Source organism: Stegostoma tigrinum, chromosome 5 (assembly GCF_030684315.1).
Source record: "Stegostoma tigrinum isolate sSteTig4 chromosome 5, sSteTig4.hap1, whole genome shotgun sequence".
Taxonomy (NCBI): Eukaryota; Metazoa; Chordata; class Chondrichthyes; order Orectolobiformes; family Stegostomatidae; genus Stegostoma; species Stegostoma tigrinum.
Window position 1 is genome coordinate 16,470,635 of NC_081358.1, and position 25,114 is coordinate 16,495,748.

General features: G+C 41.3%; 1 protein-coding gene across 1 annotated transcript in view; it reads left to right on the forward strand.

Annotated features, from left to right (window-relative positions):
- Positions 1 to 25,114, forward strand: part of csmd3b (CUB and Sushi multiple domains 3b) — a 1,751,526-nt gene that overhangs the window by 1,403,132 nt on the left and 323,280 nt on the right. The window contains exons 23-24 of the mRNA XM_048529668.2: positions 9,973 to 10,129; positions 20,795 to 20,986. Coding sequence (XP_048385625.1) covers positions 9,973 to 10,129; positions 20,795 to 20,986 — 349 coding nt within the window. The remainder of the gene's footprint in view (positions 1 to 9,972; positions 10,130 to 20,794; positions 20,987 to 25,114) is intronic.

Below are 25,114 nucleotides of genomic sequence, written 5' to 3' on the forward strand. Positions count from 1 at the left end.
TCACAGAAGCTTAAGTAGACTGATTATTAAGATTTAGCTCATAAAGGAAGCTTGGAGGTTTGGTCTTTACTCATTGAAGATTGGAAGATTATGAGGTGCTCTTGTGAAAAGGTTTTAGATTCTGCGCTGGCTTGACAGGGTAGGTGCTGAGAGAATATTTCTACCAGTGGTGAAATTCTAGAAGCAGGGGCACAGATTCAAAAGAAAAGGATCCCCCATTTAAGATGGAGGTCAGGAAGAACTTATTTTCTCTCAGGATCATTGGTGTTTGGAATTATGTTCTCTACCAAGCAGTGCAGGCTGGAGATTGAGGATATTCAAGGCTGAGTGAAGCAAATTTATTCATTGACAAGGATTTTGAAAAGGAGAAATAAGTATCAAGGCCAGAATCAGATCAGTCATGATCTTTTTAAATGGGATAGCAGGCTTGAGGATAATAACTGATTAACACCTGCTCCTACGTCCCAAGTTCTTATGACACTTATGTTGCTTGCCAGCTTTTAAATCAGGAATGACATATGTTACAGGTATATCTGAAATTCAAAGGAGGAAAGAACCTTATTTATGGATTTTGTGATTTTCATCATGTCTGCATAGTTTTGATATCAATATGATCAAAACATTTTGCATAATACAATAAAAAAGTGTGAAGCATTCTGAAGGAGGTGGCAACAAATACATTTAATATGTTTCCCCAAAAGGAGACGCGACAAAATTAGGCGAATTGAGCTGAGTGATCTGATTTATCTTGAATACTTTAAAATGGAGATCCAGTACAAGGAGTGTATTTATTTCTGCATTTTACATTTGTTTTGCTGGATTTTCCATCTTTTATCAAAGTACTGTAGGTTTCAGAGCACTCCCAGTGGTTGGGAGTTAGCAGATGAAACATTATTACTCAAGATTGGAGGAAGAGAAAAAGCAGGAATTATTGGCCACTCAGTCTGACATCAGTCATTGGGAAAATGCTGTAGCCAAGGAAGCCTTAACAATACACTTTGAAAATCATAGCGTATTCTTCTTAGGCAGTTCATCATGCGTGTGGATGATTTTGTTGGTTCTGAATATGTGGATCCTGAGGTGACTAAATAGTTCAATGTTGGATCAGTAAGAAAAGAAGGATTTGATCTCCACCCTAAATTTGGCAAGACAAGATAACATCGCAGTTAAGAAAGCAAAAGAAATGCTTGTCTTTATCAGTCGAGACATAGATTAACAGAGAAGGGATATAATTTTGGAGCTGTTGGTTTGGCCACAGCTGGAGAACTGTGTGCAGTTCTGGTTACCAGACTGCAGGAAAAATGTGGTCGCACTGGGGGGATTCCAGTGGAGATTCACCATAACGTTGCTTGGGATGGAGCAATTCAGTGACGATTAGAAGCCAGATAAACCCAGGTTGTTTTCTTCCTGGTTCTGTGGCTGCCTTTGGCCTGTCTCTGAAAATATTCATTGCTCCCTCGGGAATCAAAACCAAGACACAGTGGAAAATGCAGGCATCTTTTTAAAAGAGGTGGATTTTTATGCCCAGTAAGGTTTCTGACTCAAACTTCCCACCTCCTCCATAAAAATATGTCTCTTCATCCAAGTTATAATGTTAATTCTTGTTAAATCTGTTGTAAAGCCAAGGTATATAAGTGTATAGCATTTGTTTCCATTTGCTTGTTACAACTTCTGAAAGTTTTTGCAGGTACTTTTGTTGAGTTTTTATGTGCTATTAACCAAAATCAATTTTCAGGGCAAATAAAGCACCCTGGAAACATTTGTATTTTCTCACACTTTTTGTGTTTAGGCCAAGTAGTTGTAATTTGTTTTTAAAATCTCCCCTTCTTTCGAACAAAGGTGATAATGCCTGATAGCCACCAACATCCTTAGTATCTGTGGCTCTGGCTGGTAATCTGCATGCTTTTCTCGCCTGTCCTCCCTCTGTGGTCCCTTCATCGAGGTCACTCTGTGCCTTGCATGTTGCAGCTACACTTCTTCCACACCCACTCTCAGTCAACCCACCTATGCTGACTGTTTTCAATTATGTTGACCCCTGAACTGTGGCTCCCTGGTTGAACATCCAGTCAACTACCCTGAAAGCTGGCCCTTCTCAGGGAGCATTTCTAAACCTTTTTGTGGATTAGCCTGAAAATCTCTCAGACACTTACAGTTTTCTGCTACCTTGTTTGGCATGTTTTGAATTTTGGTAGATCACCCAGGAGAAAGCACCACATCAAAGAGAAGCAATGTGTTATTGGAAGGACAAAATGTTTTCTTGATTCCTGCCTGCTTCTGCCCTTATATATGGGCCAAATATTGAACAAAACCCATTGAGAGTTCTGTGTATGTCACTTGCTTCCAGTTTTCATTTGGAGAATGCTACATCAAATGATATGGGTTAAATAATGAAATACTGTATGATGGACTTAAACTCACAGGGAAATCTGTCCTTTGGCTATACTACATCATGAGCAGGCACTGGAAAAATACAGGTTCTTTGTTTTTCAATCTATCTGTCATCCCTTGTCTTGACACATTAGGACATTACCATTCTGGCTGTTTTCATCCCGTTCATTTCAGAACTGATTTCCTCATACTTGCCAACTTCCTGATGCTTGCCCCTCTGAGTGATTTCCTTGAAGCAACAAACACTAATATCTCAATTGATCTTCAGATGTCAAAACACCTGCATCCACATCTAGACCTACCCTCAACTGGAGAGCCCAAGGAAATTCATTGACTTGAGTGTGATATTACATGATAAAATATTGCTTGATATTGTTGTATGATATTAAATGATAAAATATTGCTTCTGCAGGCCAAAAATATTTCCACTACAGCACACAAATTGAAATATAAGAACATGAGCACGAGAATTATAAGCAGATAATAGCTATTCAGCTGGTTGAACGTAATCCATTATTTAATAAGATCATGACTGATCTGATTCTGGCTTCAATTCCACTGTCCTGTCTTCCCTCTTTAATTCTGACTCCGTTTTTTTTGTAATCCAAATACCTGCAAAAAAAAATGCAAAGTTTAGAAATTTCTGAGCATTATTGCCTTGACTATTCAGCTGTAATATCAATTTTGCACAGCTTCAGTGAGCATTTTGATGGGGAAATGCAATTATTTTGATGTAGCATAACACAGTTACATCATAAGTTTTATTGGCAGTGCTAAACACACGACCCCATTTTGCAAGTCTCCAGGAAATTTTCATCCAATATTAAAACTTGGGCAGAGTTTAAAAAAAATTCCAAACTATCAGTCACTGATACTGATTATCCTGGATGATTCTCCTAGAATTTTAAAACTAAATGATTAATGGTCAAAACAACAACCAGAAAATAAGAGGTGATTACGAGTTGATCTCAAGTGTTACCATGTTTTGAATATGGGATATCAACCAGAAGTGTGCTGTCATAGTCAAATCTTGAGGTAGCAAAAGCATAGGTTTCAGCAACAGATAAGTTGTGGCAAGGTCAAATTTGGGCAATGTTAGGATGATTCCCATATGAAGTTGCACACTGTTCATTCAAAGGTATTTTCAGCCACAATCACTTTTCAATTAGCAGTTGCAGAATATTTTGGTTCCTGTCTTCATATTATGTTTGAGTCCAAAGTACTTTTTTAAAGCACACATTGGTTTAAAAAAAACAAATTTGTTTTCAGTTTTTTTTTCAATTTCTGTTTGGTAGTTTATGATAATCTTTAAGGTGATCAGCTATGTGAGTGATAACATCATCTTAATTTGAGCTTGTCTTCTTGCCCCAGACTTGCCGGTACACGGGTAGTGTGTGCTAGAAGCTGTAGATCCATGGCTCGCTTGAATCTGAGTTCATGACTCATCTGTGTAAATCTAATAAAATGGCATCCTCTGACACTTAACTCATTTCTGGCCTCCCCAGTCCCTGTCCATTATCTAAAAGGTATTAATCAAGCATTTGGTAGAATACTGCCCACTTATCTGGATGAGTGCACCATTATGCACAACTCTCTGCTGTTGGAAAATTGTGTACCATCTATTGAGATACATTGCAGAACTTCACCAAGGCTTCTTAGATAGCATCTCCTAAACCCAAGGAAAATACTATCTACAAGGGCAGCAGATAAATAGTAACACTACCACCTGCACATTCCTTGCCAGCCTGACTTGGAAACTTTATTGCCATTTATTCATTATCACTGGGTCAAAATCCTCCACAACAGGATTGAGGATGTATCTGCACTAAATATGGTTCCTAAAGGTAGCTTACCAATCTATCCCTTTCTTAAGTGGTCTATCCCTTATTTTGAGATTATGCCCTCTGGTCCTAAACTCTCCCACAAGGGGCAACAACCTTTTTCTGTCTACCCTGTCAAGTGCCCTAAAAATCTTTACTGCCTCATTCAGGTTGACTCTGATTTTTCTAAATTCCAGTGAGTACAGACCCAATTGAAAGGCCCAAAATTCTCCTCATAAAACAGCCCCTTCCTACCTAAATTAGCCTAATGAATGGGCTCCAATCCCAGAATGTCTTGCTTTAGGTCAGGGATCCAAAACACTGCACAGCATTCCAGCTGTGGCCTGATTAGTGTCGTGTGTAGGCTTAGCATGACCTCATTAGTTTTCTCCTACACTCCCTTTGAAACAAAGTTCAGCATTCCATTTAAACACAGCAGGTCAAGCAGCATCTCAGGAGGACAGTTGGCCTGCTGTGTTTATCCAGCTCCACACTTTGTTATCTTGGATTCTCCAGCATCTGCAGTTCCCATTATCACTCAGTATTCCATTTGCCTTCTCTATTACCTGCTGAACTAATACACCAGCTCTTACTGACATTCCATTTAAATAATATTCAACTCCTCTATTCTTCCTGCCAAAATACATAACCTCTCATTATGCCATATTAAATCCCATTTGCCAAGTTTTTAAACCCTCTTAATCTATCCATAGCCCTTTGCAGACTCTTCACCTTACCCTGATCCCTTGCCTTCCCACAAAGCCAGCAATGTCAATATCCCCAAATGATCTTTTCTTGTGAAAAATTGAAGCTGAAGCAAGATGCGTATAGACTGCAAAATGACATTGCAAGCTTCACAAACTATTTATGGTTTGAATTGTGTAGATTGCAACTAAACATGTAATTGGATTGAAAATCAAAATATATATTTTACAATGGAAACTGAGTAGCTAGAAGTGGATTATTGAAGGCAGTGTCAACAACAATATTATACTTATATGGCATATTTAACATTATAAGGAGTAAAAGGTGATTATATTCAAAGGCAATTGATACCAAGAAATATAGGAGCTGTTGGAGGACCAATCAAAAGCTTTAAAGACAGCCTAATGAAGGAAGTAGTGGATGAGAGGTAAAGAGATTCAGGAATCTAATTTCAGAGTGTACAGCCTTGGCAGCTGACAGCAGGCTACTAATGGTGGAGTGATTAAAATCTACGAAAGATCATAATTAGAGAATCTTGGGGAATATAAAGTGGAAGAGATTATACAGACACTTTAATCAGAAGTACTCCATCATATTGTTTCCTGAATCAACACTTATCAACTGTGCTATTAAGTATCTCACCATCTACATGCAAATGGGAAATTCAGACATGCCTTCCAAAATTTTGCCATCTTTTAAAACTTGTTCATAGAAAATTAGAGAAATGCATTTACCAGAGAAATTTCAATTTAGGATGTATTACAAATGTCAATGTAAAATATCCCTGCAAATAAGTAAGATCACTTTCAATTGTACTGTAGAATTTGACTCACATTTGCATGCTCTCAGCCTCTTATAAACATTTTTCTCACCCTTTCAAGATAAATATTGATAATATTGGTAGTGGAAGAATGCAAAGATCATTCAACGTGTTTCTGAAAATAATAGTGTTGTCACTGATTTGAGGGAAATATTGTTTAGGGTTGGATTTCTACAGGTGATTCGTGATTATGTTGTTGCCAGAAGTGAAGGACAAGATCATTTTCTGCATCCACGAGAGAGTTCTTTTTAGGATTTGCATGGGATTGTCAATCGCCGGCAAGGTCACCATTTAGTTTCCAATTGAATAGCCGTTTCTAATTAGTTAAAAGGCAATCACATTGCCATGGGCTTGGAGGAACAAGTTGGCCAAACATAGGAAGGTTGCCAGTTTTCCTTTCCGAATGTACATTTGTGCCAAAAAGTGTGTTAGTGAATCAGGTGGGGTTTTATGGCAATTGATGAATAGATTTATGATTATTATTAATAAGACTAATGTTTACGCTCTGTAATCAGTTAACAGGGCTGAAAATATACCAACCATTCACTGGCAGCTCAAGTGAACCAGTTAAGTGGTCAATTAAGGGCCATTTTGGATTCTATGGGCATTTTTCCTGCTTTAGTGGGCAAGGCCTGTCACCAAGTAGGGAGACCACCCAATGAAACTTGGCAGACTCCCAATGTCCCCAAGACTAACAGAGAAGACACACCACCACTGGTCTGTTGCAGCCCTGAACCGTCCCATCATGGGGGTCTACCCTGCCAGGACCCAGCATGCTCCAATCTCTTCAGGGGAACCTTGACCATTGATGTACTCAATTGCCACTGCCCTCACAAGAGCCACCAAGAGTAATGGTGTTATTGTACTGCGCTGCTCACCATCAGATTGGACCTGCAACTCACAGGGATGGGCTGCAATCCTTGTCGAAAGGAGATTCCAGCAACATTCTCTGAATAAAACACTGCCAGGAATATGCCACCCACCAATCACACTGCTTGCCATAATGGCATTGCCCTGAGCGTTCACTCCTGGCAACTGGACATCTGATCCAGTAAATCAAACAGCAAGTCAAAAAGAAAAGATGAAATGAGAAAAATGGAGAAGGACTATTAGGGACATTCAGCATCGATGAAACAGAGTAACTTGAGAGAAAGACAGTGAAAGAAGTTATCAGGTAACAAAAGCACAAAAGAGAGTTTTCTCAAGCCACAGCAGGAAAGCCAGGAGGGAATGGCTAAGAGGTATAATTACTGGATTGTTAATTTGAAATGTTCTGGGGACACAGGTTCAAATTTTGCCATGACAGATAGTGGAATTTGAATTTCATACATCTGGAATTAAGAGTTTATAATGAGGAAAAACCCATCTGGTTCATCCATCTAACCTGAAGAAGTTACCCTCCTCCCTCCGGACCAACCTCAGGGAATCTCTCTCCCATTGCAACTCTCTTGTACCGTCTTCCCTGGACTGACCTATCCCCTACCTCCCCACCTATACTCTCTCCACCTATCTTCCCTTTCCCTTAAGGAAAGGAAACTGCCATCCTTACCTGGTATGGCCTACATGTAACTCCAGATTCACAACAGTTTGGTTGACTCTTAACTGCCCTCTGGCCAATTAGGGATGGACAATTAACCTGGCCAAAACAACAACACCCATTTTGCATGAATGAATCAAGTAAAAGAAGGAAATAGGAGTAATTGAGGCAAATAGAAATGAAAAAAAAATGGAAGAAGTTGGGACTGAGATGCAAAGCAATAATTACAGCGAGGAGGGCAACTTTTATGAAAACCGAAAGAACCACGATGCTGTAAATCAGGAACAAAAACAAAGTTTCTGAAAAAGCCCAACAGGCCTGGCGGCATCTGTGAAGGAAAAAAACAGATCAATTCAGGTGATCTCTGATACTATTTTAACCTCACTGCGAAGCCTCATCCAGGGATGCCTAACCTGAAGAAGTTACCCTCCTCCCTCCGGACCAACCTCAGGGAATCTCTCTCCCATTGCAACTCTCTTGTACCGTCTTCCCTGGACTGACCTATCCCCTCCCTACCTCCCCACCTATACTCTCTCCACCTATCTTCTTTTCTCTCCATCTTCGGTCCGCTTCCCCCTCTCTCCATATTTATTCCAGTTCCCTCTCCCCATCCCCCTCTCTGATGAAGGGTCTGGGCCCGAAACATCAGCTTTTGTGCTCCTGAGATGCTGCTTGGCCTGCTGTGTTCATCCAGCTCCACACTTTTTGTTATCTAAAGAAAATAAATTTGCCTCAGTAGTATTGAATCCCTGATGAGTTTTAGGATGAAGTTCGATTGTCTAGAGTTTGAATGGCTATCAATGGGCCAAATGGCCTGCTTTCACACTGTGGAGGATTTAAGATTCTATAGCCATCAGTTGGGCCAAAGAGGCTGGGGGTGTAGGTACAGCAAGAGCAGGAAACGTTCAATATCTGTCCAGGGACTGGCTTTGGGCAGCCAGCACTACAGTTGGGTGAGTTGGCCATTGTCAGGCCAGCAGGCCCAGTGTAACCAGTCCATGGATTCACTATAAGTCAGAGAAGGAGCTGCATAGAGATCAGTCAGGAGTTTGTCATCTATTGCTCGGGGCTGACTGCCCAATTGGGTAAAATTTGGGCCACTGCCCAGAACAACAGTTGAGGGGTGTTATCAGGGCCCATTGATGTGTCTGGTCTTGCCCATTCCATCCAATCCTATGCTTGTCCATTCAATATTCTTTTCTGTTGTAAAGTTTGATACATTAAGTGCATCAAGAAAGGCAAATATGTCATTTTGGATTAAGTATTTTTCAACTTTTCGGTGGTTGATAGATATCTGAGAAGAGCATTAATTCATATTACACATCTGGCCATAATTTAGCATTAAAACAATAATCTCAATTTCAGGGTGAACTCAGCCTCTTTTTTGGCACTTTTTCAGGGTTATAATGTATGCTCACTTTTATCTTAACAAAAAGTTAGAAGTTGGACTATTTAGGTCAGTGATGTTCATATCTTTTTTTAAATTTATTGGGCACTTTGAGGTTCCAGAATGTTACATCACTGGGAATGGAGTAGAATAGATATAGATCAGGACAGCTGATGACTTGGCTCAATAAGGTAGCCTAGTGGAGATCTCAGATCAGAAGAAGCAGAAAATAGCTCTCTCTTATTTACTTTTTCAACTGCAACTACTCACTAACTGGGGATTTTTTTCCTCTGATTCCTCCTTGCCTTGCCAACTTGTCCACCACGTTGCGTATTTAGGGCATTCATACAGCGATCTGTGGATTAAGAAGTTCCCTGGAACATATTAGTAGTGTTTTCAATAATGTCTTTGAACTTCATTAACCTAATGTCAGACTTTTGTATGAGGAACTGTTTGATGCTATCAGCCATGGTTGCTGAAGAAAGTCTTGATCACTCACATAAAATCAGGATGAGAAAAGTAAACATATTGAGTTCAGACACAATAAATGTAACATACCAATCTATGTTCACTTTTGTAATGATTTGGTTCTGCAATCAAACTAGTTTGGCGACTGGACCATAGGACAGCTCTCACATTAGAGAGATGACTTGGTTGTTAATCTAAGGATCATCACACCTCAGGCAAAGGGAAACGTGGAGAAGGAGCATCCTTAGTAATAATGTCAGCTAATGTAGGAATTGAACCCATGCTGTTAGCATGGCTCTGCATCACAAGTTGAACTAATCAACACTGATTCACTGAGGTACGTGGCACTGAGAAAATTTTATGCACATGGCCATGTACACCCTGGGATTTGGCTAAAGAATAAATGGCTGAGAAAGTATGATGATGCAAGGTCAGAATCTATGCTGTTGAGGCTGAAGCAATTTTAAAATGTTCTAACTGTTCCATTATTCAACAACTTACATGACCTTAGAGTGTCATCACGAAGATTTCTGAAAAGATGTAGCAACAAGAGCATGATAGAAAGGGAATGAGCCCTGACAGTTCGGGGCGATAGTTTTCACATGACACATCGTGTTTTTAGTTTCATCTTTAAGCTTTGTACACTGAAAATATTTCCATCTTTTAGTATAAGTTTATATTGTTAAGGGTCAATTATCATTCTCATACCAGCATGCCACGTTGGAAAGTAAACATTATCTAACCACAATATGATGCTTACATTACATTTGTTCTATTTTACTCACATTTCTGTAGATGCTACTTTATCTAAGAGTGACATTATCTGTTCATATATTTCCTGTGTTAGATATACGATGGAAAAGACAGTTCTGCCCATCTTCTGGGGGCTTTCTCTGATACTGGTTTGAGAGGAGTAACTTTGAGCAGCACCTCTAATCACTTGTGGTTAGAGTTCAATACAGACTCTGAAACAACTGATGAAGGTTTTCAGCTTGTTTACACTGGTGAGTGATTTCATCATTTTGTTTTTGTTTATAGCCAAGTGAGCTCATTATCCTGTTTTGCTTGTGTAACAATCAGATTTTAGATCATGCAACTCCCATGCACAGGTGGAATTTCCTACTACTATAATAACAACTTATTAAATCAAAAGTTCTGTAAAGGAAGATATTTGGGCTCCAATTGCAAAAGCTTCGCTGTTACAAGACAAATCTCAATTTGTCTCCATATCACAAGACGCAAATATAAATAAGCAAAAATATTTTGGTTCAAAAAATCATTCTTTGCTGAAGTTATAATTCGAGAATTTTTCATGCCCATTCAAATTCTTACTGTGAAACAATCTTTGACATCGTAACGAATAAATAACAGAACAATAGGTTTCAGCGAGATTTATATCACCAAAGAATCAAATGTTTGGTAAATTTTGTTTCATGAATTTTGATGAATCACGAACATATTTCGAGATGGAATTCCAATCCCAGCTTCTTCAGAAATGAGCAATACAGCTGAAAGCAACTTGGCTTTTGTGTAGTGCAGGAAAGTCCAGGGAAGTCAACCATCCTCCTTTTTGCAACAATAGCTGCACCGTATCCTGAGATTTGAATGGACAGCAGCCCGCTGTAAAGACTGCTGTGAATGGCTATGTGTAGAATTAGGGAGTCAATTGGTTCAGGTGTTAGAGTGTCAGGTCGGTAAGGTGCCAGGTACTGAGTGAGTGATTGAGTGCTTGGTGTTCATGGGAGGAGTGGTGTGAGGGTGAGGTGGGTGGCAGAGATTGCATGCCGCAACAAGTGGGACAGTTGGAGTTGCTGCTGGCAAGCAAGATGGGTTGATAGCTGTGTGTGGGTGCACAGGATGGGAGAGTGATAGGATATTATTTGTCAGGTCCTGGACAGGGGGTTTTGGTGGAAACATTTTGGTTTGGGCAGTGGGAAGTGCTGGATGTTTGTTGTCAGGGGTATAAATGAGTGAAGTAACTGGGGTTGTGTGTGCTAAATTGGAAGACCAACTTTAAAGTAACCAGAAACCAGACTAAGTTTTAGAGACAGTAGGAACTGCAGATGCTGGAGAATCTGAGATAACAAGGTATAGAACTGGATGAATGCAGCAGGCCAAGCAGCATCAGAGGAGCAGGAAGGTTGACGTTTCGGGTCTAGACCCTTCTTCAGAACCTGAACACTAACTCTAACCCTAACCCTAATCCTAACCCTAACCCTAACCCATAACTTTTCTGAAGAAAGGTCTAGACCGGAAACGTCAGCCTTACTGCTCCTCTGATGCTTCTTGGCCTGCTGTGTTCATCCAGCTCTACAGCTTGTTCGACCAGACTAAATTTTGAATTGTTTAAGTCTTCCATTGTAAATATTAACCAAAAATTGGAACCCTCTGATATTTTTGGAGGTTAAGGAGTGTATTTCAGAGGGTGCAAAATGCAATTGAATAATACTTGGACAATTCGCATGATATTTGCATCATCTACAATTTGATAGCGTCTTGACAAATAATTCCAGTCTGCGCTGTTGAAACAGTACTCTGGCTATCGGAATATGTGGGCTGTTATTTCAGTCCTGATTTTCAAGCCTTTCATTCCAGATATTAGTCAAGTGAATCTCTGAACTGCCTCAAATGTATTTGCACCCAACCTTAAATAAGGAGACTAAAATTATTCACTCTATCAAAACATATTCTCACCAATGTCCTGTTTAATTGAAGCACAGCTTCCTTTTTTTCTGTTCAGTTCCTCTCATATGAAAAGATAGCATTCCATTAACCTTCTGAATTATATCATCTGACACAATCCTGAACCCTGAGCTAATTTCAATGAAGGTGACTCATGGTTAGATCAGCTGCCTGTTGCTTCCTGGTGGGTAGTCAGTTCAGAACAAATATTGATCATGACAGGATAATAAAGTGTGAAGCTAGATGAACACAGCAGGCCAAGCAGCATCTCAGGAGCACAAAAGCTGACGTTTTGGGCCCAGACCCTTCATCAGAGAGGGGGATGGGGTGAGGGTTCTGGAATATATAGGGAGAGAGGGGCAAATGGACCGAAGATGGAGAGAAAAGAAGATAGGTGGAGAGAGTATAGGTGGGGAGGTAGGGAGGGGATAGGTCAGTCCAGGGAAGACAGACAGGTCAAGGAGGTGGGATGAGGTTAGTAGGTAGGAAATGGAGGTGCGGCTTGGGGTGGGAGGAAGAGATGGGTGAGAGGAAGAACAGGTTAGGGAGGCAGAGACAGGCTGGGCTGGTTTTGGGATGCAGTGGGTAGAGGGGAAGAGCTGGGCTAGTTGTGTGATCCAGTGGGGGGAGGGGAAGAACTGGGCTGGTTTTGGGATGCAGTGGGGGGAGGGGACGAACTGGGCTGGTTTTGGGATGCTGTGGGGGAAGGGGAGATTTTGAAGCTGGTGAAGTCCACATTGATAACATTGGGCTGCAGGGTTCCCAAGCGGAATATGAGTTGCTGTTCCTGCAACCTTCGGGTGGCATCATTGTGACACTGCAGGAGGCCTATGATGGACATGTCATCTAAAGAATGGGAGGGGGAGTTGAAATGGTTCGCGACTGGGAGGTGCAGTTGTTTATTGCGAACTGAGCGGAGGTGTTCTGCAAAGCGGTTCCCAAGCCTCCGCTTGGTTTCCCCAATGTAGAGGAAGCCACACCGGGTACAGTGGATGCAGTATATCACATTGGCAGATGTGCAGGTGAACCTCTGCTTAATATGGAAAGTCATCTTGGGGCCTAGGATGGGGGTGAGGGAGGAGGTGTGGGGGCAAGTGTAGCATTTCCTGCGGTTGCAGGGGAAGGTGCCGGGTGTGGTGGGGTTGGAGGGCACGTACGGCCCGTTTCTATCTCCTTTCCAAAACCCACAAACCTGCCTGCCCTGGTTGACCCATTGTCTCAGCCTGTTCCTGCCCCACCGAACTCATCTCCACCTATCTGGACTCCATTTTCTCCCCTTTGGTCCAGGAACTCCCTACCGACGTCCGTGACACCACCCACGCCGTCCACCTCCTCCAGAACTTCCAATTCCCTGGCCCTCAACACCTCATTTTCACCATGGACGTCCAGTCCCTATACACCTGTATTCTGCATGCAGATGGCCTCAAGGCCCACTGCTTTTTCCTGTGCCGCAGGCCCGACCAGTCCCCCTCCACTGTCACCCTCATCCGCCTAGCCGAACTCGTCCTCACCCTCAACAACTTCTCTTTCGATTCCTCCCACTTCCTACAGACAAAGGGGGTGGCCATGGGCACCCGCATGGGCCCCAGCTGTGCCTGCCTCTTTGTAGGTTATGTGGAACAGTCCCTCTTCCGCACCTACACAGGCACCAAACCCCACCTCTTCCTCCGTTACATTGATGACTGTATCGGCGCCGCCCCTTGCTCCCCAGAGGAGCTCGAACAGTTCATCCACTTCACCAACACCTACCACCCCAACCTTCAGTTCACCTGGGCCATCTCCAGCACATCCCTCACCTTCCTGGGCCTCTCAGTCTCCATCTCAGGCAACCAGCTTGTAAATGATGTCCATTTCAAGCCCACCGACTCCCACAGCTACCTAGAATACACCTCCTCCCACCCACCCTCCTGCAAAAATTCCATCCCCTATTCCCAATTCCTCCGCCTCCGCTGCATCTGCTCCCAGGATAAGGCATTCCACTCCCGCACATCCCAGATGCCCAAGTTCTTCAAGGACCGCAACTTTCCCCTCACAGTGGTCAAGAACGCCGTTGACCGCGTCTCCCGCATTTCCCGCAACACATCCCTCACACCCCGCCCCCACCACAACCGCCCAAAGAGGATCCCCCTCGTTCTCACACACCACCGCACCAGCCTCCGGATACAATGCATCATCCTCCGACACTTCCGCCATGTACAATCTGACCCCACCACCCAAGACATTTTTCCATCCCCACACATGTCTGCTTTCCGGAGAGACCACTCTCTCCGTGACTCCCTTGTTCGCTCCACACTGCCCTCCAACCCTACCACACCAGCACAGGAAGTGCTATACTTTACCCCACACCTCCTCCCTCACCCCCATCCCAGGCCCCAGGATGACTTTCCATATTAAACAGAGGTTCACCTGCACATCTGCCAATGTGGTACACTATATCCATTGTACCCAGTGTGGCTTCCTCTACATTGCGGAAACCAAGCGGAGGCTTGGGGACTGCTTTGCAGAATGCCTCCTCTCGGTTCACAATAAACAACTGCTCCTCCCCGTCGTGAACCATTTCCACTCCCCCTCCCATTCTTTAGATGACATGTCCATCATGGGCCTCCTGCGGTGCCACAATGATGCCACCGGAAGATTGCAGGAACAGCAACTCATATTCCGCTTGGGAACCCTGCAGCCCAATGTTATCAATGTGGACTTCACCAGCTTCAAAATCTCCCCTTCCCCCACAGCATCCCAAAACCAGCCCAGTTCGTCCCCTCCCCCCACTGCATCCCAAAACCAGCCCAGTTCTTCCCCTCCCCCCACTGGATCACACAACTAGCCCAGCTCTTCCCCTCTACCCACTGCATCCCAAAACCAGCCCAGCCTGTCTCTGCCTCCCTAACCTGTTCTTCCTCTCACCCATCCCTTCCTCCCACCTCAAGCCGCACCTCCATTTCCTACCTACTAACCTCATCCCACCTCCTTGACCTCTCCGTCTTCCCAGGACTGACCTATCCCCTCCCTACCTATACTCTCCTCTCCACCTATCTTCTTTTCTCTCCATCTTCGGTCCGCCTCCCCCTCTCTCCCTATTTATTCCAGTTCCCTCTCCCCATACCCCTCTCTGATGAAGGGTCTCGGCCTGAAACGTCAGCTTTTGTGCTCCTGAGATGCTGTTTGGCCTGCTGTGTTCATCCTGCTTCACACTTTATTATCTTGGATTTTCCAGCATCTGCAGTTCCTATTATCTTTGATCATTACAGGACCTGTTGAAGCCCTGTTCCCATGCTGACTTGTATTTTCAGTAAACAATGCTGGCACCACACATCATTCTGGATCATATCTAGGTCTGTGTGATTGGTTCAGATTGAAATACTATGGGTAACTTAGGGGACCTTCAAACTCTTGATATGTAGCAGCTGTTGGGGCATAATTATAGCCATTGTCTATCCTGTGGAGGGATTGCCCTCCCAGCATTTGCCGAGCAACTGTGGTGACTTCAGCTTTAAAAAAAACAGATCATTTTCAGAGAAGGCAGTGTAGTGGCATCCGAGCTTTCCCCATTATGAATCAACAGTTCACATCTTTGGCCAATGGTACTGTCAATCACTGTGTGATGGAAGACTTGCCATTGGCCCTTTATCTTCTGCAGCCCACCTCATGTCCTCAATTGTACAATGGCACCACACACAACCTGGAGGAGCAACACTTCATCTTCCACCTCAGGAGCCCACAGCCCAAAGGCCTTAACATAGAAACCACCAGTTTAAAAATCTCCCTGCCTGGCCTCATCCCATGTCCAAACGTCCCTCTAATCCCTGCCTCTTTCACCCTACACAGCATGTCCATAGTCTTCCCCACCTATCCGGCCTACCCTTCCCAATAACCGATCTCCACTACCCCCTACCTGTAAAGAACTTGTCACCACCCAATCCTACCTTTTCCTTGCCCCATCAATCCTCCCTCCTGCCCCCTTGACCTGATTCAGCCTATCCAATTTCGTTTCCACCTATCTGCCCCTCCCACATCACTGACCAATCCCCATCACTCCCTACCTGCATTCACCTATCACCATCCCACCTGCATTCCCCAGCCCCAATCCTCCTCTCTATTTATTTTTCAGTTCAGTTTCCCCTCCCCATTTCTGAAGAAGGGCCCTGATCCAAAATGTTTATTTTTCTATTCCTCTGATGCTGCCTGGCCTGCTATGTTCCTGCAGCTCCACACTGTGTTATCTCCACAAACTTATCACATTCTGAAAATATGGATAACCACCTGTTCTGCCATGTTTCTCTGAAGTATTTTAATTTGTTAAAATTGTAGTTCCATCAATTATTTTAATTCTATCAATTAATTAGTTTGTTTAATTTATTAACTTAACAAGGTGATAATAAATCACAGGTTTCTAGTTCTGAGTTTGCCATTTCACTTAAAACAAGAAAACAAAAATAAAACTATTGTACTGCTAACCAATCACCAACATGGAATCTCTTTTGATTTTGTTGTGAACAGATTTTAAGCATTGACTCCCTTTCTTGGATGTTTTTTATACATATTCAGACCTTTCTCATATTCCTTTTATATCTTCAATCAAACCCAATGCTGAAACATTCTCTTCCATCATATTATCATAACTCCATCTTTTCCAACATGGAATTAGTCTTCTATTCTGTCATATTTTATGTCTTTGTTCTTCTCTAGTCTTGTTTTTGTATCTCAGTCCTCTCAAACACAGATTAAATATCTTGAATTCTTTCCACAATTTTCTGTATCTTCCATTTGCTCCAAAGCAGATATTATATCTTCTCCCCTGCTGTAACGTTAAGTTTATTTCTTCAGTTCTGGGTGACTGGTTATATGTTTACACTCACTTCAAAGCTGTTTTCAAGCCATCTTTCATTTCCAATTGTGTTTTTAACTCCTAAATCCTCTCTGTCATGGTTTTCATATCTTCTTCTTTTCCAATGTTTTTGTGTCTTCAATGCCTCTGTAATAATATCTTTTATATCTCAGACCGCTCCCATGATGTCTGTATCTTCAGTCTTCTTCAATGCAGATTTTAAAGCTTCTCCTAGTTTGTGCTGCCGTTATATCTTTGGTCCTCACCAACTCTATTTTTTTTCTGTCTGGATTATTTTCCAATGTTGTATTTATATCTTCAGTTCTCTCCAGTGCAGATTGTATGACTCTTCCCCTCTGTTTTCATATCTTCAATCCATTCAAGTTAACGTCTCATCTGAAAGATAGTTTCTCTGGCAATACAGCGCTCCCTTAATAACCTAACTGGTGTATCTGCTGTGATTTTGTGCTCATGTTCTGGAGTGTGACTTAAACACCTAATCTTTTGATGTAAAATTGAGAGCACCGTTCACTGAGACACAGGTGATCAAAAGAATGAGCAAGAAAATCTGAGAAAGTAATCTTATGTGTGCTCAAAAAATGAGGATACAACAGTCAACAAACACATCTTGTGAATGTTATGATTTGATTTGATTTGTTGTTATCTTATGTACCAAGATACAGTGAAAATGTTGTTTTACGTGCTGATATGGCAAGTCATACCATTATAAAAGTCTCAGATAGCAAAACAGCTGCAGAGGAAGTACAGAGACAAACATTAACATTTGAGAGTTCTGTTTAAAGTCTGATAACAGCAGGGAAGAAGTTGTTTTTGAATCTGTTTGTACGTGTATTCAAACTTTTATATCTTCTGCCTGATAGAAGAGTGTCAAAGATTGTACGACTGGGTGTGTAGTGTCTTTGATTATGCTAGTTGCTTTCCTGAGGCAGCAGGAAACATAGGTGGAGTTAATGGATGGAAGGCTGGTTTTCATGATGGACTGGGCTATATTCACAACTGTCTGTAGTTTCTTGAGGTCTTGGGGAAGAACAGTTGCCATGCCCAAGCTGTGATTCATCCAGATAGGATGCTTTCTATGGTGCATCTATAAAAATTGACAATAATTGACAAGAATGAGGACATGCCAAATTTCCTTAGCCTCCTGAGGAAATTGAGACATTGTTGTGCATTTTTGAATATCGTGTCGACCTAGATGTACCAAGGGAGACTATTGGTGTTCATCACTCACAGAAACATGACCCACTCAACCATCTCCACCTCAGGACTGTTGATACAGATAGGGGTGTGCCATGCATTTTGCTCCCTGAACTCTTCCCTTTGTTTTGCTGACATTAATGGAAGATTGTTATCTTTGTACTGTGGAAGAATAAGCAAAAATTTATTTCCTCTATTTCCCATTATTGTTTGAGATCCAACCTAAAATTTGGTGTCATGAGCATACTTGTAGATGGAATTGGAGCAGAATTTGGTTACACAGTATGAAAGTAAGGGGGCTGAGTTCACTGCCTTGTGGGTCACCGGTGTTGTAGATTATTGTGGAGGAAGTGTTGTCACCTATTCTTACTGATAGCAGTCTATGGGCCAGGAAGTTGAGGATCCAGTTACAGAGGGAGGAGCAGATACCTAGGGCTCAGAATTGGAGATGAGTTTGTTTGGAATTATGCTGTTGAAAGTGAACTGTAGTCAATAAATAGGAGCCTGACGTAGTACCCCTAATATCCAGATGTTACAGGGATAAGTGTAGGGCCAGGGAAATAGCCTCTGCTGTTGACTTATTCCACTGGTTGGAGAATTCCCAGTGTCAAACAATCTGGTAGGCTGGAGTTAATGTGAGCCATGATTAACAGTTTGAGGGACATAATTATGGAGGTCAGAGCCTCTGGGTGGTAATCACTGGGGCATGCTGCATGACTCTTCTTTGGCACTGGGATGATGGCGGAATTCTTGAAGCAAGTGGGGACTTCATATCAAAGTATGGAGAGGTTAAAGATGTCAGCGAATATTCCCTCCAGCTGGTTCTCACAGGATGTGAATGCACAGCTATGGACTCCATCCATACCAGTTGCTTTCCATGGGTTCGCTCTCAAGAGGGTTGATCGGATGAGTGCAGCATTGACCATGGATACATATGCATCTGAAGTTGTTGGGATAGGTGAAACCATTTCACTGACCTTCTGTTCAAGTGAGCAGAGAATGGATTGAGATCATTGAGTAGGGATGTATTGTTATCTGCGATTCTGTTTGACTTTGCTTTGTAGCCCGTTATATTGTATAAGCCTAGCCACAATCAATGGGTGCCCACGTGATTAGTTTGAGTCTCAAGCTAAGTTTGCTATTCCCTTTTGGCATCTCCGATGACCTTGCAAAGGTCATACCTGAATTTTCTGCATTGGTCAGAGTCGGCCAACTTGAACACCTCAGACCTTGATTTCAGCAGGTAGTGGATCTCCCGGTTCATCCATGGTTCCCATTTGGGCAACATTCAGATTAATTTCTTCAGCATACGGTCTTCTACACACTTACTAATGAAGTCTGGAATGGTAGTGGCAGGTTGGCTTCTGAGTTCTTGAATATGAACCAGTCCACTGACTCTAAGCAGTCATGTAGAAGCCCTTCCGTTGCTCAGACCAACACTGCACAGCTTTCTGTATGGTGTCCTCATGCTTCACTTTTACTTGTAAGTCAGGAGAAGAAGATCTGATTTTCCAAAACCTGAATGGGGGTTGGAGCAGTAGGTATCTCTAATGGTTGTACAGCAATGGTCAAGGATGCCTGGACATCTGGTAGGACAGGAGATGTGGTGGTGGTATTTTGGAAACAGATTCTTAAATTTGGCCTGGTTGAAGTCATTGGCTATTCTGAGCAAGGCCTCAGGATATTTTGTTTCAACTGTTTATAGTGTTGTATATTTCATTAAGTGCACCCTTCATTTCCACATTGGGTGTGAGTGTAGTCTGCCATCAGGACAGCAAAAGTGAATTCAAGCAGCAGGTATTAGGAGCGGCATTTTTCTGTAAGATACTCTAGGTCCAATGTCTTGGCATCTGAGCACCAGGAGGCATTGATTAGGAGGCAGACCCTACCACCCATTGCCTTGACCAAAGACACTGAGTGGTCCATTTGGTGAAATGAAAAACCCTCATGATGTCAGGCATAGTCAGGTGTAGCAGGAGTGAGCCATTTCTTTGTTAAACAGCAATCTCTCAATCTTCTCTGGAAGGTGAGCCTAGCTTTCAGGTCATCCATCTTGTACGTTTGCTCAGAGTATGCTGGTTAGGGAGCTCTTGAAACCAGTAGTTTGAGTTTCACCTTAAGTCAATATTTAACTACGACTGACGGAATCGTATGGACAAATTCCTACTCTAGCCTATTTACTATAGAAAGCTTTGAGTTTCAGTCTCCTCTTTCGGTCAATGCAACTTGACCTCTCTGTGATAAGACAGTACACATGAGATGTTCTGCTACTCAATAGCAAACTCAGCCACCGAGAAAGGAAAACTACTGTGTCGTGTTCCTTACTCTGGCTGTTGCAGAGCTACAAACAATCTCCAACTCCACAAAGACAAATGGTTTGGCATGGCTGTGATACTGGATCGCTTTGGACTGATGTGTGCTGGGAAATAGCAGTGTATCCAGTAGGGTCAAAATCAGGCTCATGTGTAATGTGCTCACTGGTTAAGTCATTATTACATGATACCAATAGATTTTGGAACAAGAAGAATATTTGAGCAAAAGACACATATTCAAGGAGAAAACTAAGTAAATGAATATTCTCAATGAAAATTTTTGACATCTGCTCATTTTTAGTTCAAAATTTGGTGAACTTAGAATCAAGGAAATATTGGGTGCTAACTAGAATAGTTAAAAGAACAAAGAGTATCTGAGCATGGCTTAATGTATTTATACAGTGTATGGGAGCAAATGTTACCTCATAAATACTTTGGTGTCATTATTTGCAAAGTTTTGACAAATTGAAAATTTATTCTGACATAATTTTTTGGTCGGGGGTAAATTTAGTTTTATTCTTGAGCAGCTCATCTCTTACTTTGAAGTTACATGTCCTGACATTTCCATTCATGCTGTCAAAATTAGATACATCATGGCTCAGTGAACCCAGTTTGCTCTGTGCCCCCTGTCTCAGGTTTTGAGCTCTCTCATTGTGAAGATCCCGGTGTGCCTCAGTTTGGATACAAAATCAGTGACCAGGGCCATTTCGCTGGCAGCACGATTTCTTATGGTTGTAATCCAGGTTACACTCTACATGGAAGCAGTACACTGAAATGTATGACAGGGGAAAGAAGAGCTTGGGATTACCCACTTCCATCATGCATTGGTAAGTCATATAACTGATTATATTGAGTCAGTATACTTTATAAGTCCTATGAATAGACTCAGGATAAAATATGAAGTACTAAATATTTGGCTGAAGCCTACAGCTCTATGACGAATTGATGTGACAAGACCCTATTTTGTATGTTTTCAGGAGTTATGGAGAGATGTGTCCCAGAATTATTATGCATGTTTAAATCTGTAATAGCCCACATGCAAATTTAAAATAAAATGCTTAAGGTTTTTGATTGGAATCAAATTGTGTGCATAGACATGCTACTACTGTCAATTTTAATGGAAATTTTAAACAGTGTTACTAACGTCATGCAATTATCACTTTCAGTACCGTACTTGATATATTTGGATAATGGAGAAATTAAGCTATTCATCGTAGGCATTCAGGCTCAGGGATTTAACCTAGTCTTGATAATGATGGTGTTCTGCTTCTGACAGTTAAGTGCCCAGCCACGTTATGCGTTAAAAATTTGTTTGATCTGCCTCAGCCTCATTGCTGGTTTCTCTCAGTAAGGAGATCTAACCATCATTTGACATGAGATGCGCAGAACAGTTCCATCTGAAAATTTATACAAAGAAAATGAGTGAGGCAAAAGAAAATTATACTGAAAAATAAACGTGCTGCTAAGGTTAATATTGTTGGAGCAATGTAGAAGGAAGTCAATAATTCATTTTGTCTGTGTTCAGTATCACGAAGGAGAATGAGAAAAGTGTACTCAGTTTTGCTGCATCCAATGTACATGTCACCAAAATTTAGAAATACAAGTTATTTGCATCAACATTTCTTAAAACTGGGCATGTACAGCTGTGACATATTGCCTGAATAGGCTGTGGAAAGAAATCAGCATTCTGATATTTAACTAAACAAATGGAATCACTTATCATGCCAGGAAACTAGGACAGCAAATATAGAACAATCTATCAGTGATGTTTATTTCAGTGAGGACTGAAATAAAAAGTCAAAGTATATTTAATCAAATGACAGTCACTGAGTTTAGTTAGAAACAGAGAGTTTGAGCTTGAGAATTTATTAGGTAAGAGAATTTTAAGTGTTGGTCTCTTCTTTAAATCGAGCCTAACTCGTGCTTCATGTTTAATTACAATTTCCTGTGAAAGTTATGCTTCTTTCAGTTGTAGTTAGGGACAAGCAAGCTCCCTATTAGAGAGGCAACTGTGTAACTTAATTAAGTCATTCATTTGAACTCGTTGCTCAAGGCAGAAGCATTGACTCAGCTCTGTACAATTTCAGCCACTGGGGGGAGGTGATGACGTGGTAGTAATGTGACTGAATGAAGTACTCTGCAACTCCAGGCTAATGTCTGGGGGACATGGATTTAAATTCCACCGTAACAGATGGTCAAATTTAAATTCTATAAAAACCTGAAATAAGGAAGTCATAGCCATTTTATTGTAGTAGCCATTTATCTAAGTAGCTGCCTTAATTTTAAACTTACAAAAGCATAGAGAGTTTCAGATACAATTAAAACAATAACAAGAGGGTTCAGTCTGTGGACTGGTGATATCATAAAAGAAAAAAAATCAGTGGGACATCACTCAATATGGGTAAATGGTGGTTGATGCATATTTTGCTCATGTCCAATTAATAACTCATTTAACTTATGAGTCATTGCAAGGTTTTGTTTGCTTTACTAAAGTTTCCTAACAATAGTAAAGCTTACGAGGATTCGTGGAGTTTATCAATTATATATTTATTCAGGAAAAAAATATTTCCACGTAATAAATTTGATAGCACAGGCGAAGAGTTGTGACTACAGTGTGATTCTGGCCGGTACTGAGATTTTGGGAAAATACTTGTGCAATAAATTATTTTAGTGTTGCTTATTGAGGACAAACCAGAGCCATTGAGCTGGAGGCCAAGCTGCAGAAACTACAACACATCAGTGAAGGAAAAGGATAGATGGACACTTTGTTTTGCCACACTTTAGGATGTCCATGGCAATGGATGTGGTAATTGTGGTCCATCTGAGAAAACAAAATATAGTTAGATTGACAAATTGTTTTCTGATGTGAAGATTTGAGGAGCTAATGTCAAAATTAAAACATAGAATGTAATCAACATGAATTGCTGGCTGAGCATTAGCTCCATTTGGCAGACAGTCACATTGATTGAAGATCGAAATATTTGGCTGAAAGAATGGTCTGAGTGGTACACGTTTTGGCTTATGGGATACAGACATCAGTACTCAGGGAACAGGGAGCAATTCCTTCAGCGGGGGTTTCACAACCACTGTCTTGATATTTGGTATATCCTTTATACTTTAAACCAGCCAAGCACATATGTACATGTATGTTTGTGTGAGAGATGGCTGATGGAAGGTTTAAAAATCCATTTAGAAAGGATTGGTGGAGTATAGAAATGTGGGTCAAGCCAAGCAGAATAGGACAGAATTTTTTAATGAAAATTTGTGGAAACTAATAATGTCATTGCAAAGAAAAGAAGTAAGAAAATGAAATTAAAGGCTCATCATTTCAGAGCTCAAAACATCTTTCATGAAATAGATGAACTAGTGGCACAAATAAATGTAAATGGTAATAATCTAATCACCATTAAAAAGAAATGTTAACAAGGTGTCTAACATTGGGAAGTAGAAATTCTAGGATATACAATACTTTGTAAATACAGTAAGCATGACAAAAGAGCATAGAATCAGACAGAAAATCCCTACAGTGTGGAAGCAGGCCATTCGGCCCATCAAACCCATAGTCACTCTCCAAAGAGCATCACATCCAGACCTACCCCCTATCCTATCCCTGTAACCCTGCATTTTCCATGGCTAATCCTCCTAGCCTTCACATCTTTGGACTGACAGAGAAACCAGAGCACCCAGAAGAAACCCACGCAGGCGTGGGGAGAATGTGCAAAGCCCACACGGACAGTCACCCAAGGGTGAAATCGAACAGTAGGTGTTCGTAGACTTGATGGTGAAGGATGATGTAAGAGTATTAGTAAGAAGACATCTGGCCTCAGTAGATCAGAAGCAATGTAGATGGAAATTAGGAACAGCAAAAGTCAGATAATACTGATGGGAGTACTTCATTGTTGGAGACTTCAGTTGTCAGAAAGATAGAGACAATGGCCTTGGTCGAGAGGGTGAGTTTGTAGAATACTTTCATGGCTGTTTTTTGGAGCAATATGTTGTGTAACTTATTAGATCAATGATATCTTTATCACTAGTATCGTGCAATGAAGCAGAGTTAATTAATAACATCTTTGTAAAAGCCCTATTTAGAAATTCTGCTCATTGGATGCTAATCTTGAATGTGTCATTCTCCAATCACATCCAAGAATCTTAAACTTATTCAAAGCTAGTTACACAAGTATGACGGCAGATACAGCTCAGGTCAATTCAGTAAATAATTAAAAAGGTATGGTGTAAAGCCAGCATTAGGAATCATTTAAAGTAAAAAAAATCAACACTTAATGAAAATACATTCCACAGATAATAAAAACAGAACACAACACACTCATTCAAGAGTTAGACTTAGCAAGCATGAAGACTGGGAGAGTTAAATCGCAAAAAACGCTTAAAATTTGATAAAAAGGGGAGAATAAAATGCGATGACTGAACTGGTCAAACATATAAAAAACACATATTGTGAGTGTTTATATAAGCATCCAAAAAGGGCAGCCATTGCTAACTTACATTTTGCTCCCTCAGAAAGAGAGACAGGAGAAACTATCACATGAAATGAGGCAGAGATATTTTGTACCTGTCTTCACAGCGCAAGACATAAATTTCTTACAAGGAATAGGTGATAACCTAGGGGTGAAAGAGTGAGGAAATGACTATCCATAGGTAGAAAATATTAGAGAAACCTAACAGATTTAAACCTGGAAATGCCCAGGCCTTGATTCTCTACTCCTCTAGCATTTTGCAAGAGCTGCAGAGTTTGTACATACATACGCTTATGATTTTCTAAAATTTCTTCGATTAAGAATTGTCCAATCACTTTGGAAGCCAGCAAATGTTATACCTATTATCAAGAAAGGAAGCAGAGAGAATACAGTGAATGATAGGCCAGTTAGCCTAACGCCGGTCATTGAGAAAATGTTGGACTCAATTATAAAGAAAGTCTTAATAGTCCAATTAAAAAG